The sequence below is a fragment of the Ascaphus truei genome, chromosome 4 (genome assembly GCF_040206685.1).
Source record: "Ascaphus truei isolate aAscTru1 chromosome 4, aAscTru1.hap1, whole genome shotgun sequence".
Classification (NCBI taxonomy): domain Eukaryota; kingdom Metazoa; phylum Chordata; class Amphibia; order Anura; family Ascaphidae; genus Ascaphus; species Ascaphus truei.
Genome location: NC_134486.1, coordinates 23,205,419 through 23,222,189, shown reverse-complemented (window position 1 = coordinate 23,222,189; position 16,771 = coordinate 23,205,419). Strand labels below are relative to the sequence as shown.

The window sequence follows — 16,771 nt, the reverse complement described above, 5'->3', positions numbered from 1 at the left end:
CACTTACCGAGAATATTTCTGGCTGGGTGGAGGGCATTCTAAAACCACTTGTCAGGAACACACCCAGCTATATCCAGGATACCACCGACCTGCTAAACAAACTGAATGCCATTGGCCCCCTCCCTACAGGAACACTACTAGCAACTATGGATGTAGAGTCACTTTATACAAACATTCCCCACGAGGATGGGATTTCAGCCTGCAGATACTTTCTGGGATCGCAGGAGCCACTCACAGAGACAGTGACTAAATGCATTGAATTTATTTTGATTATATATATATATATATATACATACATACATATATATATATACAGTATATACACATACACACACATACATACATAGTATATAGACATACACACACACACACACACACACACATACATACAAGACTCGACAAATGCGGGGCGAATGCATTGTGGGCGCTGTCGACTGCTTACCTGCGGCGTCTCCCGGTCTTTTCCGTCTTGATCTTTAAAATCATGTTTTTCTCCTGCAGCACTATTCAAAATGGCCGCCATGGTAACGCGGTGTTTTGAACAGAGCTGCAGGACAAAAACATGATTTTAAAGGTGACAAGACAGCAGAAGGCCGGAAGACGCCCTCAGGACCGCGCAACCGGTTGACACCACAAGTAAGTGTCGTGGGGGGTGGCGAGTGACTTTTTGGGGGGATGGGGGGGAGGGGGGACAAGTGTGTTTTGGCCCAGTTTGTCAGGACAGATATACAGATGATATACAGATTATATACAGATATATATATATATATATATATATATATATATATATATATATATATGTATATATATATATAGTCTGGGAGCTGAGTGTGGGGAATATGGCTAGTAAGAAATAACGTGCAGCTTCTTATTCTATTTCCCATAACCAAAAGACTTAGGTTATTTTTAAAGTGTATATTTTATGGAACAGTGCGTTTTAAAACCTATCTATCTGTTCACAGAAATGAGCTGGGACTTTCAGAACCAATGCTCTGACAGGCCACCGGGCTACCAAGTGGTGCCAGGAAGTCTGGCAGGACATCTGGAGATGAAAGCCCCAGAGGGTGACCAAGGTGTCAGAACCATTTGGACAGGAGGGAAGGATTCAAGTATCCACATCCTGAGATCACCGGACGCTCTTTGCATTTCCATTGATCCCACCAGACTGGCAGAAGCCTGTCACCGCGGGTGGCATTGAGGGAACCAGGGCCAGAAGTGCCAAATTGCCCATGCCCTTTGGTTCATTCAGATTTCCAGGTAACCCTGTTGTGTCTACCAGCTTGCCTCTGATTGGCTGCGGAGAAAGTTCTCACGCTTTGGTTTGAGCTATAGTATTTTTTGAATGAAAGTCAGAGATATTATAACCCCTTGCGCCCATTAGAGAGTTGGTTCTCCACGGTCTCTCATAGTTCTCCAATCCTCTCAGATTCTAAGTTTCCAGTTGCAAGTCTCCAGCAAGAAAAGTGCTGCTTCAGCGAAAGCTGCCTGCAATATTTTCTGTCCTGTCTTTGCAACTGTTATCAGGGATAGGATTCCCTGCACCTAGGAGAGTCTAGGTTGTTACCCCAATTCCCAAGTAAGTGTGTCTTTTTTTTTGCTATAGTTTGTGTAACATTGTGTGTTTGCCTTTTCCTGTGAATACATTTACAATTTATTTCATTACACTGTTTTGCTCAATGCATGATCCTGGTAAAAAGGTGTAAATGGCTCAATCAGAGGCTTAGGTCGAAGACTGTGCCTCTGATTGAGCCACCTATGCTGAAGCAGGGATATCCTGAAAACCTGACCTGTTTGGGGGGAGAAGGTGGCTTGAGGACTGGAGTGGAGCACCCCTGCTCTAAGGTATAAACCCCCTCCCCCCCACCCAAAACAAATGAGGCTTATAAATTGCATTGCTTCAAACTCTCTCCTATTAGATTATCGTGAAATCCCTTTTCAACCTTGGAACTGAACACATTTTAAGGTGTGGTATTGTGTGTTTCTCGGCTTGTACGACAGAAAAAAAAATAACACAAAACTGCTGAGTGTACTTTTTGAAATTTACAAACAAAGAACATTTCTGGAATCCTTCCCAGACATTGGGGGGGTGGGGGTGGAGAGGGTGGCGGGGGGGGGGAGAGGGAACGTTCCAGACCCTGAAGGCCTATCTGACAGGGTTGTTTCGATGAAGCAAACACACAAGTCTTCTCCTAACAGATGGCTATGCAATAGTCTGCATTTAGCCCCAGCAAATATCCCTCAAGCATGACAATATTTATTATACCATTATCTCCCTCACTCCCTTTAAAAAAAAGAAAGAAGAACACGAGACTCGGGAAACACAGCCAGATTCCTATTTTATTTCCCAGCGAGTGATCGGTTTCCCAAATTATCCCTCTTTACATTTCTACGGGACGGGACGGAAAGAACGCATCTCTTGTGGCTTATCTTTGATCAGCAAATAATGTGTGCAGAACATGGAAGCCGGGCGCCAAGAGGATTCATGTGCTTCAAACTGCAATCACATGACATAAACGCAGCAGTCCAAGCTGCCGTTTTAAAAAAAAAAATCCCCCCTTTAATATGTGCATCAGAACAATCCACACAATGTTAAGTAATTAGCTACGTTGCCGATCGATCGGCAAAGATTCGGCGCGGGGGTTCACTAAATGGCTGTCAGTGCAGCAGAAGAGGACCCAAGATGCAAAGTTCCATGGGGAAGATCATGTGACCAGGCAGTCACTAGATACAATTGGTGCACTGCTAGAGAGGGCAGGGCTCAAAAAGGGGTGTGCCAGAGCCTGTTTCAAAAGAGGAAGGGGATGAGACTTTGTAAATGGTTGCTATAGAAATAGAAGTGCTTGTTACATTATAATACAATAAAAATGTAATTCAGAGTTGTTTTATTAAAAGCAAAATGCTACAAGTATTTTCTCATTGTACAGAACTGATTTATTATTAAAAAAAAAAAAAAAAACACATGTAGGATATTGCTTGGTCTGCAGCTTTAAAGCAGCAACATGTCCAGGGGAAAAGTGAAATCGCCTTTAAGAAAGAAGACACCGCCCTGTATAATGCTAACTAGATCAGCTAAAAAACTAAATATTATACCGGGCGACTACCATGTAACTATATCACCCGTGGGAAAGTAGGTGTATAGTAGTCTTTTTTTCTAGTGGGCCCCTAAGAACTGCAATCTTATGTGCAAAGCTAAGAAAGACTAAGCGAAAATGGCCTCTTAACCTTTACAGTGCTGGGGGTCAGATGGCCCAGACTACCACCGGACTGCCAGCATTTCAGGTCACGTGGTCGCTCCAGGAGTGTCGTGTTGGTGCCCTGGATGCTGGAAACAGAGCATTCTCCCCAATGCCCCGTAGAAAACAGGGCAAAGCCAAAGTCAGAGGGGGAGGGCAACTCCAGTCCTCAAGGGCCACCAACAGGTCAGGTTTTCAGGATATCCCTGCTTCAGCACAGGTGGCTCAATCGAAGACTGAACCTCTGATTGAGCCTGACCTTAGTGGTGGTCCTTGAGAACTGGAGTTGCCCCCACCACTGGCCTAAGTCATAAGGGCCAATGGCGATGAAAAATGTGACATACTCCCAATACACAGAGCCTTGCAGGTCTGCTATTATATCTGTTCTGTGATACTCACCCAACTAATCCACGGCCAAAACCTGCCGCAAAATCCGTCCCCACAATAGTGCTTCTCTGCTGATGTTTGGAGGAGGTTGGGAAGCGTTATTGGTGTGATGTTGGGGTCACGAGTCAGAACGTTTCAGGTTTCCAATGAAGTTTTGCTCTCTTTCATTGAAAGCAATAACGAAACGATGCAGTCTTATATGTAGCGGGTCAAAAAACCCATCTCGTCCATTTAACTACGGCCACCCACAAGACTGGCTTCACTTAGCTCTCTGGACAGGGACTCCTTTTCCTAATGTCACTTTTATGTACGTAGCACTTATTCCCATCATGTCTCCTATTACTTTGTCATGTGTGTTACTGCTGGGAAGCGCTATGTGCATGGATGGCGCTGTATAACAGACATACTGAACATCTCAATGCTAAATACCACAGGTCCAGAATTTCAGCAGCATTCCTCTATTACGTTGATGCAAGCCCCTAAAATATGCAGTACGTATCGCATATGAACAGGTAATTATTGTCGTTCCATTTAAAGCAGCAAAAATACTGCTTTTTCTTATTGGTACAGTATATGTAATTCATGTGGCAATGTAGAAATCTACAGTCTTATCTAAGGTGGCAATCATTTGGTGCTCCTCTTATACAGGTGTAAAAATCCGGATTGTGTGACTAACATAATGGCTGCCTTTCAGTTTCCATCAATCCTTCAGTCAGTGTAATTCCGCAGCTACAATATATCCTTAAATCATGAAGGTGACATTTTATATATTGTTCCAGTTTGCAGCTCAAACTGCTGGGAACATTGGCAACAGATTATCACAAGTGTTGCAAAGATCTCACACTGCTTGGGAGGTGGGCTAAAGCCAGCTATACAAATCAAAGAACGCATAAAAACTAATTAAAAAGGGCATTAAGAGTTGGATAATATTTTTTTTTTAAATGCAGTATTATCTAATATTACAGAACTGAATAATTTATTTATTTTTTTAAAACATACTATTTCACGTGCTGCTGCTTTAAACTTGCAGGCCTCCGCTTAAACCAATTAAAAATCTTTTATTCTGAAACATATTAAAGGCATAGAAACATTTTGACGATCTGCTGTGACTGTGGCTAAGAGAGACTGCGGGTTTAATGCTCTCGCTCTGGTTTCACATTTGTACATAGCATAGTAATTGGCTTCTTCAAGCAAACGCATGAACGGCGGAGGGGAATAAAAGAAAAAACTTAAGCAAACAATAGCGTAAGTTTGTACAGTTCACCCGAGGACGTGTAAATACTGTGCCGTCTCATGGTGTAAAGAAAAGCAAACGCTAGTGAGTCAAACACTTGAAACATTAACACATATAAACAAAGCCATCCTCCAGGTCACCAGCTGAACCTCTTAATTATCACTGCCAGGCAGTTTGGTGCTCTGGTTTTTTTAAAGTATACAGTATATATATATATATTTTTAGCCTTAGCTGAACTGTCTGTACTCTCCTAGATTAGAACTTGATGTCAGCAACAAGTCAAAGGAAAATGCCAATGTCGCTATGATGTATGGGTGTAATTCATCCAGTCTTCCCGGATTATGTTCATATTGTTGCCATTAATTCAGTGTTTTCCAATCTTTTTTGGATAAGGAATGCTATCATTATATTGCGAAATTTTGCAAATCCCCAACCCTCTCTAATAACGCGTCTGAGATCAGATGCATTGTAAGGAACCCCAACCCTCTCTAATAGCGCATCTGAGATCACATGCATTGTAAGGAACCCCAACCCTCTCTAATAGCGCGTCTGAGATCAGATGCTAAGGAACCCCAACCCTCTCTAATAGCGCATCTGAGATCAGATGCATTGTAAGGAGCCCCAACCCTCTCTAATAGCGCGTCTGAGATCAGATGCATTGCATTGTAAGGAACCCCAACCTTCTCTAATAGAGCGTCTGAGATCAGATGCATTGTAAGGAACCCCAACCCTCTCTAATAGCGCATCTGAGATCAGATGCATTGTAAGGAACCCCAACCCTCTCTAATAGCGTGTCTGAGATCAGACACATTGGAAGGTACCCCAACCCTCTCTCATAGCGCGTCTGAGATCAGATGCATTGTAAATTATTCAAGTATTATTTAGTACAATTTTCAAATGATCTGAAAATTGCTGGGAGACCTTTAGGGATGCCCGGGGAACCCAAGTTGAAAAACACTGCATTAATTATTGACTCTTTATAGATCACTGGACAGAAATCAGGGGGCATCTGTAGGAAAAGGTTTGCGCACCCCAGCTCTAGGAACCGCTCAGGTTAAAATAAAAATACTTATAGGCAGATTGCTGCTTTAAATGAGAACCTTCTTTTAAAAGGTGAAGTCCCACTGTGTATATAGAAAATGAAAATACAGATACAAACAATACAGCGAGATATGCATTTTTATTTTCACATATGTCCCTGGCAACGCACTAGAAGATGAGATTTGTCCAAGTTAAATTGTGTAAGTAGCTCGGGAAGGAAATTTAACCCACAAGTTTTTGTATTCAAGATCAACATCTTCACGGGCATGTAACCAACGCCAGAAAATGTCCCTTTTCACCCTAATTACATTATCATGACATGCGACTGTAAAACTGTATGTTTGGGCACAGGATTTCCTTCCCAATGCTAACAGTATGAAGGAGTAACTATCATATACTAAACATGCCTCAGCAGAGCACAGATAAAGAGCCAGCGTATGGGCTGTAAGGTATCTTATGGCGTGGCACTGTTTAGGTAATATGGCCCATATTGCTTTGTTACCATTTCATCTTGAAAAAACTGATGAACTGTACACGTATGTCTGAAGAAACCAGTTAACATTAATGATATACAGGCAGTCCTCGTTTTATAACGCTTCGTTTTAGAACGAATGGCTTATCCAGCGCTATGCAATGCATACCTATGTTCATTTTTACAACGCCAAAACGGCTTATCCAACGCTCTTATGACGCTTTGCAACGTTGTGTATATATATATATATATATATATATATATATATATATATATATATATACACAAATACACATAAACAACGTTGCAAAGCGTCGTAAGAGTGTATATATATACAATATTATACTATATAATATTATATTATACTATATAATATTATATTATACTATATAATATATTATTTATTATGTTATATTATATATATAATACAGTAAATACACTATATCATTTATGTGTGTGCTGCATATCTTATTGCCTGCGTAAAATATTTGGTGTATTTTAGTGTTAAAAATGCCTTCAGGAACGGAACCTTTCATTTAAACAGTGTTCCTATGGGAAAACGTGTTTCGCTTTACAACGTTACGCTATCTAACGCCATTTTGAGTAACGCATTGTGTTGGATAACCGAGGACTGCCTGTATTCCTATTTAACATTTCCAAATAAAGTGTCCTTGTACAATTTGGCCATCCATTCCTTTTTCCGCTCACACATTTCAATGTAAAACCTTGTGGTTTTCTAATTTGGAGGAATACTGCTTTAAAATACTACGAGAGACTTTTCACAATTAGCCACCATGCTAAATGTTGGAAACACGGCCGTAATAACGAGTTCTAGCTGCTGGAATCATTGCCTGCCGTGCTCCCTGCACCGAGCCATAAAGGTCTGCAATTAGTTTTTGGAGTTTGGTTTTAGGGCCAACCATTGAAAAGCTTTAAAATACACGAAAGCAGCAACCCCCCCCACCCCCCCAATTTTTGGATTATTTTATTATCAGAATGAAGGGATTCCTGGGGATGCTAAAATGTGTTTGTTTCTTCGCTCTGGGGACCGCTCGGTTACAGACATATTGGCCTTTTTATGTGCCTGTGAAAGTAAAATCAAAGATGGCCGCCGGCTTCATAGAATAGGAAGTTGCAATGTCATGCTCTGGTGACTCCCTAATGGCCTATGGGAGTGAGGTTTAACTGGCAGCCATATGGATTTCCCAAAAAGGACCAGAAAACCCCTGCACGGAAAGCGAGTAAATATCTTGGGAAAGGGGTGAGGCTCCCCGGCAGGGGGGTTGCTGCTTTAACCTCCGGCACATGACGATCACATGACCGCTCCTCGGATGATCACGGCGTCATGGATGACGGAGCCACTACCTGCAAATTAGTGCAGTTCAAATAGGTTACGATTAATTGCACTTTTAAAGCAGCAACGACAATTATTTGGACACTTAAGCTAAGTTGATAGGTAACCATCACGTCACATGGCAGTCTAAGCAGCGTTTCTTAACCCGTCTCTTTAGGACACTGCAGGATTTAGGAATAACCAATCTCAACATGTTTTTACCTTCGATGTGAAAGTGTGATTAGCTGGCTATCCCACTGACAATGCTGAAACTGTGACAATCACAACACTGTTCATATTAGGCGTTGGAGGAACAGGCGCAGAACAATGATCCCTGCAGGATACGGAGCACAGGACCCCGGCTACCAGCAGGAGGAGCTTTGCTGAAAGCCAAGTTCTGGGTACAAGGGCAGAAGGCCGGATTGGAGTCTCCGGTCTGCCAACCTGGCCCAGCTGTGGTACAAGGGCAGAAGGCCGGATTGGAGTCTCCAGTCTGCCAATGTGGCCCAGCTGTGGTACAAGGGCAGAAGGCCGGATTGGAGTCTCCAGCCTGCCAACCTGGCCCAGCTGTGGTACAAGGGCAGAAGGCCGGATTGGAGTCTCCGGTCTGCCAACGTGGCCCAGCTGTGGTACAAGGGCAGAAGGCCGGATTGGAGTCTCCGGTCTGCCAACGTGGCCCAGCTGTGGTACAAGGGCAGAAGGCCGGATTGGAGTCTCCAGCCTGCCAACGTGGCCCAGCTGTGGTACAAGGGCAGAAGGCCGGATTGGAGTCTCCAGTCTGCCAACGTGGCCCAGCTGTGGTACAAGGGCAGAAGGCCGGATTGGAGTCTCCAGTCTGCCAACCTGGCCCAGCTGTGGTACAAGGGCAGAAGGCCGGATTGGAGTCTCCAGCCTGCCAACCTGGCCCAGCTGTGGTACAAGGGCAGAAGGCCGGATTGGAGTCTCCAGTCTGCCAACCTGGCCCAGCTGTGGTACAAGGGCAGAAGGCCGGATTGGAGTCTCCAGTCTGCCAACCTGGCCCAGCTGTGGTACAAGGGCAGAAGGCCGGATTGGAGTCTCCAGTCTGCCAACGTGGCCCAGCTGTGGTACAAGGGCAGAAGGCCGGATTGGAGTCTCCAGTCTGCCAAACTGGCCCAGCTGTGGTACAAGGGCAGAAGGCCGGATTGGAGTCTCCAGTCTGCCAACCTGGCCCAGCTGTGGTACAAGGGCAGAAGGCCGGATTGGAGTCTCCAGCCTGCCAACCTGGCCCAGCTGTGGTACAAGGGCAGAAGGCCGGATTGGAGTCTCCAGTCTGCCAACCTGGCCCAGCTGTGTTTGGCATCAGAATGTCGGATTCTCAGTACAGGTGAATCTGATTCTCGGACATTTATAATGCTGCCTACTCTCTAACGTTCCCCGAGTGACACAGAGAAAGCGTAATAATATCAAAGTAAAAAGGGTGACGTTAAAAGCAATCATTATTTGTGGCCGGGTTGGTGATCTTGTACATATTTGTGGTGATACCCCAAGATTCAGAGGTATTGGAAGGTAGTACAAAGTTTGATAGAGGTGGTATCAGCAATTACAATTCAATGGGACCCATTAATTATAGTCCTGGGCAAACCAATACAGGACATTGATCACAATAATAAAAAACTGATTTCTCATATCCTAACGGCAGCAAGATGTTTGATGTCAGTATATTGGAAGAATCAGAATACTCCCCCAAAACGTGTGATTGAGAGGAGAATAAATGAGGTTATGAGGATGGACAGCCCTCCTGTGCCATAGAATGAGATCCTTTATTAAGATCTGGGAACCTTGGATTCATGTCTAAAAGGCAGGAGTCCTAGGAAATGGGTTCTGACTCTGATTAAGCCATCCAAAGAAACCCTTAGGGAATAGCCAACTAGAGGGTGCTGTTAAAAAGTGGCCCCCTAAAGCCACTACTATTCATGTGTAGAGATGATCCAATGATGCCGATTGGTAGTTGAAGATATTAACTATGCTGTTTTGTGTGTTTTGAAATGATAAACCAGTATGTTGAGAGTGATGTGATGGTCCCCCCACCCGCCCCCTTTTTCTTTCTGTACCCTCTCCCCTATTGAAAACTCCAAACAATTTGTACAACAACAACAAAAAAGCAATCATTATTGACCCCTACAATTATTGTGTTGCAAACATTTGACATACAAATAATAATAATTAATTGATACGATGCTGCATTCAATGCTAAATGACCATTCCGAATACGATGCGATTTCCCAATGCATGCGGACGGGTTCAGGTCATTGGTAAGAAATAATATTTGACAAATATACACAAAAGTGATTTTTTAAAGACTCTCCTGATTTATTTCGGAGTTACTATCTCTCATTAGAGACATTCGCAGCTGCGGATGTGACAGTAAGAAACCAACAGAAGGTGTTTCAATGCTGTGTTTTCTCAGGTCTGTTTTGTTTTGGCAACTGGGTGATATACATCGTATCTATCACATAATAAATGTGGGCTCCTTTTGATGAATTTTAAGATTATCATTCCTCAGACCCCAAACAGTAACAATAGGAATGGTTTGTAATGCTGCCAGGAAAATGATCCCTGCCACAAACAACTTACAATTTCATGTACCAACACAATGAAATACTTTATTATAGAGGTCACAGGATATGTAGAACTTATTACACAAAAAAATCCATTTACAAAAGATCTCACACCGAAATTCACGAAGTGCCGGTGTGGGGTATCATACCCTGGTCCGGCGTTACCTTCCGTTAACTCTGCGCTTAGTGAATCTCCGCCTAAGTCCCCTATTCAATATGCCGTGTAGCTGTCTTTGTGTGCTGGAGAAGAGTTAGACCGCGATTATAGTGGCCGCGCGTGCGACTGAGCGCGTGATGTCACGCGCGAAACATACACTAGGCTGGAGGCGTGGCTGTGATGTCACATGAGTGGTTCGCCCTCATTCGCTGAACCGCTCATGTGACACGGCTGTTGCGCAAAATCTCCAAATTGAATTGTATTTTCAAAAATGGCGCGCGCGCTCTATGGCCTGCCTCAGAGATTCGGCCTTTTGTTTTCGGTGCATGCGGTCACTATAATTGGGGCCTTAGGCGCCATTAACGAATACGTATTCTCCAGCCAGAGGAAGATACCTACAAACCACATTGAAGAGACTGAGCAAGAGGCGTGAAACACGTTCGGATGTTTGTACGGGTCATGGCCTAAAAGATGCTCATGAGATTTTAGTGTTTCATTCATACGTTTTCACCCAGGTTTCCTGTGCCCAAAGGCTGATGAGCTGCTGTGCTCGAGTCTAGCCATTATCCACTATTATAAGCTAAAGCTGGTAAATTCCGGACATTATTGATATCCCTGCTCTCTGATTGGATAATGCCCAGAATTTTAACCAATCAGTACTGGCCTGGAATTTTTGGCCAAGTTTTTCAGCCAATCAGCTTTCAGTTCTCATTCACAAAGCGTGAGATCAGCTCTTAGGCTGCGTCCATGGTCAGTGATGCAGGGCGGAGGCGCGCTGAGGCTGAGGGAAAGCGGGTGCTTTCCCTGGCCTTAGACCGAGCGCCGTCCAGGGGCGTGTCGGGGGCGGGCCAGTGACGTCACGGAGCTGGTTCGCCCTCATTGGGCGAACCGCTCACGTGACCGGCCCTGCGCTCCCATGAGCGCAAAATTTTTACATTTTGCTAAGACTTACGCCTCCGCACGCTTGCGGAAGCGTAAGCAAGCCCCTGCTAAAGCCGCTCTCATTGCGGCTGCAGGGGCTCAGTGCCGAGCGTAAGCGCGCCTCAGCACGGGTCAGCGCATAAGCGCTGACCATGCCCGAGGCCGAGGCCTTAGACAGGGGAGGTGATTGGACAGAAGGCAGCAGCAAGGCACTGACTCCTCCCTCACCCTGCCTGCAGCCAGGCCCTGACTCCTCCCCCACCCTGCCTGCGGCCACATCCTGACTCCTCCCCCACCCTGCCTGCAGCCAGGCACTGACTTCTCCCCCACCCTGCCTGCAGCCAGGCACCGACTCCTCCACCACCCTGCCTGCAGCCAGGCACTGACCCCTCCCCCACCCTGCCAGAAGCCAGGCACAACTCCTCCCCCACCCTGCCTGCAGCCAGGCACTGACTCCTCCCCCTCCCTGCCTGCGGCCACATCCTGACTCCTCCCTCACCCTGCCTACAGCCAGGCCCTGACTCCTCCCCCACCCTGCCTGCGGCCACATCCTGACTCCTCCCTCACCCTGCCTACAGCCAGGCCCTGACTCCTCCCCCACCCTGCCTGCGGCCACATCCTGACTCCTCCCCCACCCTGCCTGCGGCCACATCCTGACTCCTCCCCCACCCTGCCTGCAGCCAGGCACTGACTCCTCCCCCACCCTGCCTGCAGCCAGGCCCTGACTCCTCCCCCACCCTGCCTGCGGCCACATCCTGACTCCTCCCTCACCCTGCCTACAGCCAGGCCCTGACTCCTCCCCCACCCTGCCTGCGGCCACATCCTGACTCCTCCCCCACCCTGCCTGCGGCCACATCCTGACTCCTCCCCCACCCTGCCTGCAGCCAGGCACTGACTCCTCCCCCACCCTGCCTGCAGCCAGGCACCGACTCCTCCCCCACCCTGCCTGCAGCCAGGCACTGACCCCTCCCCCACCCTGCCAGAAGCCAGGCACAACTCCTCCCCCACCCTGCCTGCAGCCAGGCACTGACTCCTCCCCCTCCCTGTAGCCAGGCACCGACTCCTCCCCCACTCTCCCTGCAGCCAGGCACTGACTCCTCCCCCACCCTCCCTGCAGCCAGGCACTGACTCCTCCCCCACCCTGCCTGCTGCCAGACACTGACTCCTCCCCCACCCTGCTAGGAGCCAGGCACTGACTCCTCCCCCACCCTGCCTGGAGCCAGGCACTGACTCCTCCCCCACCCTGCCTGCAGCCAGGCACTGACTCCTCCCCCACTCTGCCTGGAGCCAGGCACTGCTTCCTCCCCCACCCTGCCTGCAGCCAGGCACTGACTCCTCCCCCTCCCTGCAGCCAGGCACTGACTCCTCCCCCACTCTCCCTGCAGCCAGGCACTGACTCATCCCCCTCCCTGCAGCCAGGCACTGACTCCTCCCCCACTCTCCCTGCAGCCAGGCACTGACTCCTCCCCCACTCTCCCTGCAGCCAGGCACTGACTCCTCCCCCACTCTCCCTGCAGCCAGGCACTGACTCCTCCCCCACCCTGCCTGCAGCCAGGCACTGACTCCTCCCCCTGCCTGCAGCCAGGCACTGACTCCTCCCCCTCCCTGCAGCCAGGCACTGACTCCTCCCCCTCCCTGCAGCCAGGCACTGAATCCTCCCCCACCCTGCCTGCAGAGAGCTCCGCACAGGAGAGTGAAGGGAAAGGTTTGTGTGTCTGTTGTGTGTAAAGGGGGCCAGAAGAGTGTTTTCTTAGTGTGTGTCTGCTGTGTGTGTGTAGAGGGGGGGGGGCTGCAGTGCGTGTGTCTTCAGTTTGTGTTTTGTGGGTGGAGGAGGGGTGCAGAGTGTTTTGTTTGTGTGTGTGTCTGCAGTGTGTGGGTTTACAGGGGGCTGTAGTGGGTGTAGGGAGGGGCTGCTGGTGTGTTTTTGCAGATGTAGAGGTGGCAGAGCCTGTTTTGTTGGTTTGTGTGTGTCTGCAGTGTGTTTTTTGGGTGCAGAGGGGGGGCTGCAGTGTGTGTTTTGTTGGTGGAGGAGAGGTGCAGAGTGTTGTGTGTGTGTGTGTCTGCTGTGTGTGGGTTTACAGAGGGGCTGCAGTGGGTGTAGTGGGGGGGGGGCTGCTGGTGTGTGTTTTGTGGATGTAGAGGGGCACCTGTGTGTGTGTGTGTGTGTGTGTGTGTGTGTTTGTCAGTGGGTGTAAATGGTGGAGGAGGGCTGCAGAGTTTGTTTTGGTGTGTGTGTGTCTGCACTTTTGTGGGTTTACAGGGGGCTGCAGTGTGTTTCTGTGTTTTGTGGGTGTAGAGCAGGGGGCTGCTCAGTGTGTAGGGAGGACTGCAGAGTATTTGTGTATATAGAGGGGGGGTTGCAGTGTGTTTGTGTGTATAGAGTGGGGCTGCAGTGTGTGTGTGCATATGTAGAGGGGGCTGTGTGTACGTACAATTTCCTTTAATAAACTTGCAGTAAAAGCATAAGAATGTAGATAATCATGCTGATAAAAATGAATATGACTACAAAAGTGTATCTTTTTTATGAAAAATTTTAAAAAAAAGCTACATTTAGCCTATAATAGTAATAATCCCCTGAGAACAGGGCATTACTGGCCAATAATGCCCTGTTCTTCTGGGATTATTACTTACATATCCACTATTCCAGAGAACATCTCTCGAACAGGAGCACAATGTGAAAACATCATCCCCTGCTTGTGTTCCACATACAAGGTTCTTTTACAGCCTTTCACAATACGAAGTGGGAAGACGCTGGAGTGAGCTGGCGTGTGTTTGGGATGTGGCGGACATGCTATGACAAGAAGCAGCCAGGTGAAGCCATCTCCTCAGTAGGTCAAAGTGGTGAAGGCCACTTTGTTGGGTAATAGATCTGCCTGGCATAAAAACACAGCGGAAAAGTGAACGAATCATGCTCCTTTCTCTGAACAGATCACCATTCCAATGTGTGTGTAATGCCACCATTCCCTTAAACCTGACATGGGATCAGCCAACAAAAACCATGTTTATTCTTCATTGTAAGAGCAAGACTGAGATTACCATTAGTGTCAAATCAGGCGCTAAAATGTCCCTTTCCTCTACAGTATTTACTTTTTTTTAAAGCTTGGACTTTTATTTTAACTGTAGGTATTAATTTTCACAATTTTTCTGGAAACTAGAAATGATTTTATTCTGCAGGACAGTCAGTAATCCTACACTCTAGGTCATTTAGGTTTACGACTGCCCTAGCTAGCAGTCCAACATCCCTGTATATTTTTGGTCACGTGACCACATTTTAGCTGTTCTTCAGATAGACGATACAAGTGTTAGGAAGCGGACGTATAGAACAAGTAGAGAGTCGCACTTGGTTAGTGATAAGAATATGTGGCGCTCTCACGGATCAAGTTAAACCAATTCAATGAGATTTTAGAGATTCAGAACAAAAAAATTGTCTTGAAACATTTTTCGCTTTTGACTCGTTTGAAGACACAGGCCTTGAATGCAGCGCACTAATACTAATACTAATACTCATGCTGTTCCTTTACAATGCATCACTATCGAAAAAACAGTGTGGCTACCGGCAGACTAATAATAACAATGAGTAAGACTGACTTACAATTAGTAAGACTCACTCCTATTGTTGGCATGCCTGGAGAAGGGATATGAGCGGACCTCAACATCTGTATCTTTCATTCTTGATAAGCAAATATAAGTAAGAACTAAATGAATCATTTTTATCTGGGCTAATAATATACTTTTAGGAAAGTTACAATATTTCCACAAATAGCCAATCATCTGGCTACATGGATTTGAGATACAGGAGATAGGAGCCTTGCACACTTACTGTTCTATGCAGGGGAGATGTAGAGTTTGCACACTTACTGTTCTATGTGAGGGGAGAGCTAGATATTGCACACTTACTGTTCTATGCGGGGGGAGAAGTAGAGATTGCACACTTACTGTTCTATGCGGGGGAGAGGTAGAGCGTGCACACTTACTGTTCTATGTGAGGGGAGAGCTAGATATTGCACACTTACTGTTCTATGCGGGGGGAGAGGTAGAGATTGCACACTTACTGTTCTATGCGGGGGGAGAGGTAGAGATTGCACACTTACTGTTCTATGCGGGGGGAGAGGTAGAGCTTGGGGGAAACTTGGATGGCTTCTGTGTCCTCAAAACTGACTGAAAGGAGAGCAACATCTTCCCCTGGGTCTTCATTAGCATCCTAGACACAAATTGAGAGAGAACATTATAACCTTCCAGTTGATGACAAAGAACAGAAATACAGGCACAGCAGCTGAAGTTAATCATGTTTTAATAGGTAAGAACCAAACATAGCTACATGTTCACCTTCCTTCTGTGGTGACAGAGCTACATGTTTGAAAAATAATATTTAATTTCCTCTATCCTTATATCATTACATTATTGTCCTGAACCTGAACCTGGCTTCTCTGTGCATTGTGATATCAGACTCTTGAAAAATTAGCTCACTCTGGCATCTAACCCGGCTGCCGGCACATTTCCCCGCGCTGCTGCCGCATCTTCCCCGGCTGCCGGCACATCTCCCCGCGCTGCTGCCGCATCTTCCCTCGGTGCCGGCATATCTCCCCGCCCCCCCCCTCCCCTGCTGGTACATCTCCCCCCGCTAGCTGGCACATCTCCCCCCTCTCCCTCGCTGGCACATCTCCCCCACACATCTCACACACACACAGCCCCAATCCAGCCAAGGACACGCCCCCTCCATTAGTAGCCACGCCCCCCGCTCCTGCTCTAACAGATTTGCTGGACACCCGATGGAAACTTAGAATGCCCATAATTTGGGAGGTGAGTGACATTGGAAGCTCAAAATAGTTGCGTTGACCTACAAATTCGCAGCACAATGTCCAGTAAAAGTTTCGTTGTGCTACGTTGTGCCATTTGTGAGATTTCGATGCTTCGGACATACAAACAAACAAAACGGAATAACAAACTTAGAAATATAGTATAGATATATATAATTTTCCCTGATAAAAGACCCCACAACACAATGTCAGTCAGTGGAGAAATAAGAAATCCCTCTTTTTTTCCTTCCAGGCCTCCATGATTGAAGCTTCTACATGTTGACCAATATTTTCCTACTCATTCCTCAAATCAGGTCCAGCAGGCCGCTGACCTCCTCTACATATTACTTACATCATGGGTGCTCAACTCCAGTCCACAAGCCCCCCTGACAGGTCTGGTTTTCAGGATATCCCTGCTTCAGCATGGGTGACTCAGAGGCTCAGTCTTTGTGCTGAAGCAGGGATATCCTAAAAACCTGACCTGTTGGTGGCCTTTGAGGACTGGAGTTGGCTACCCCTGATCTAAGATATGTTGAACAGCTTTGCAAATGTAGGCCCAAAATGTCTAAGTCTATACAGCAGGAATATCACAGTCATGCACACTGCTCTCTTGTGGCG

At 46.7% G+C, this 16,771-nt stretch overlaps 1 protein-coding gene across 1 annotated transcript in view; it reads right to left on the bottom strand.

Moving 5' to 3' along the window:
* BABAM2 (BRISC and BRCA1 A complex member 2) overlaps nucleotides 1-16,771 on the bottom strand; it is a 290,627-nt gene that overhangs the window by 122,502 nt on the left and 151,354 nt on the right. Inside the window, exon 7 of the mRNA XM_075595407.1 lies at nucleotides 15,449-15,558. Within this exon, the coding sequence (XP_075451522.1) occupies nucleotides 15,449-15,558 (110 nt within the window). The remainder of the gene's footprint in view (nucleotides 1-15,448; nucleotides 15,559-16,771) is intronic.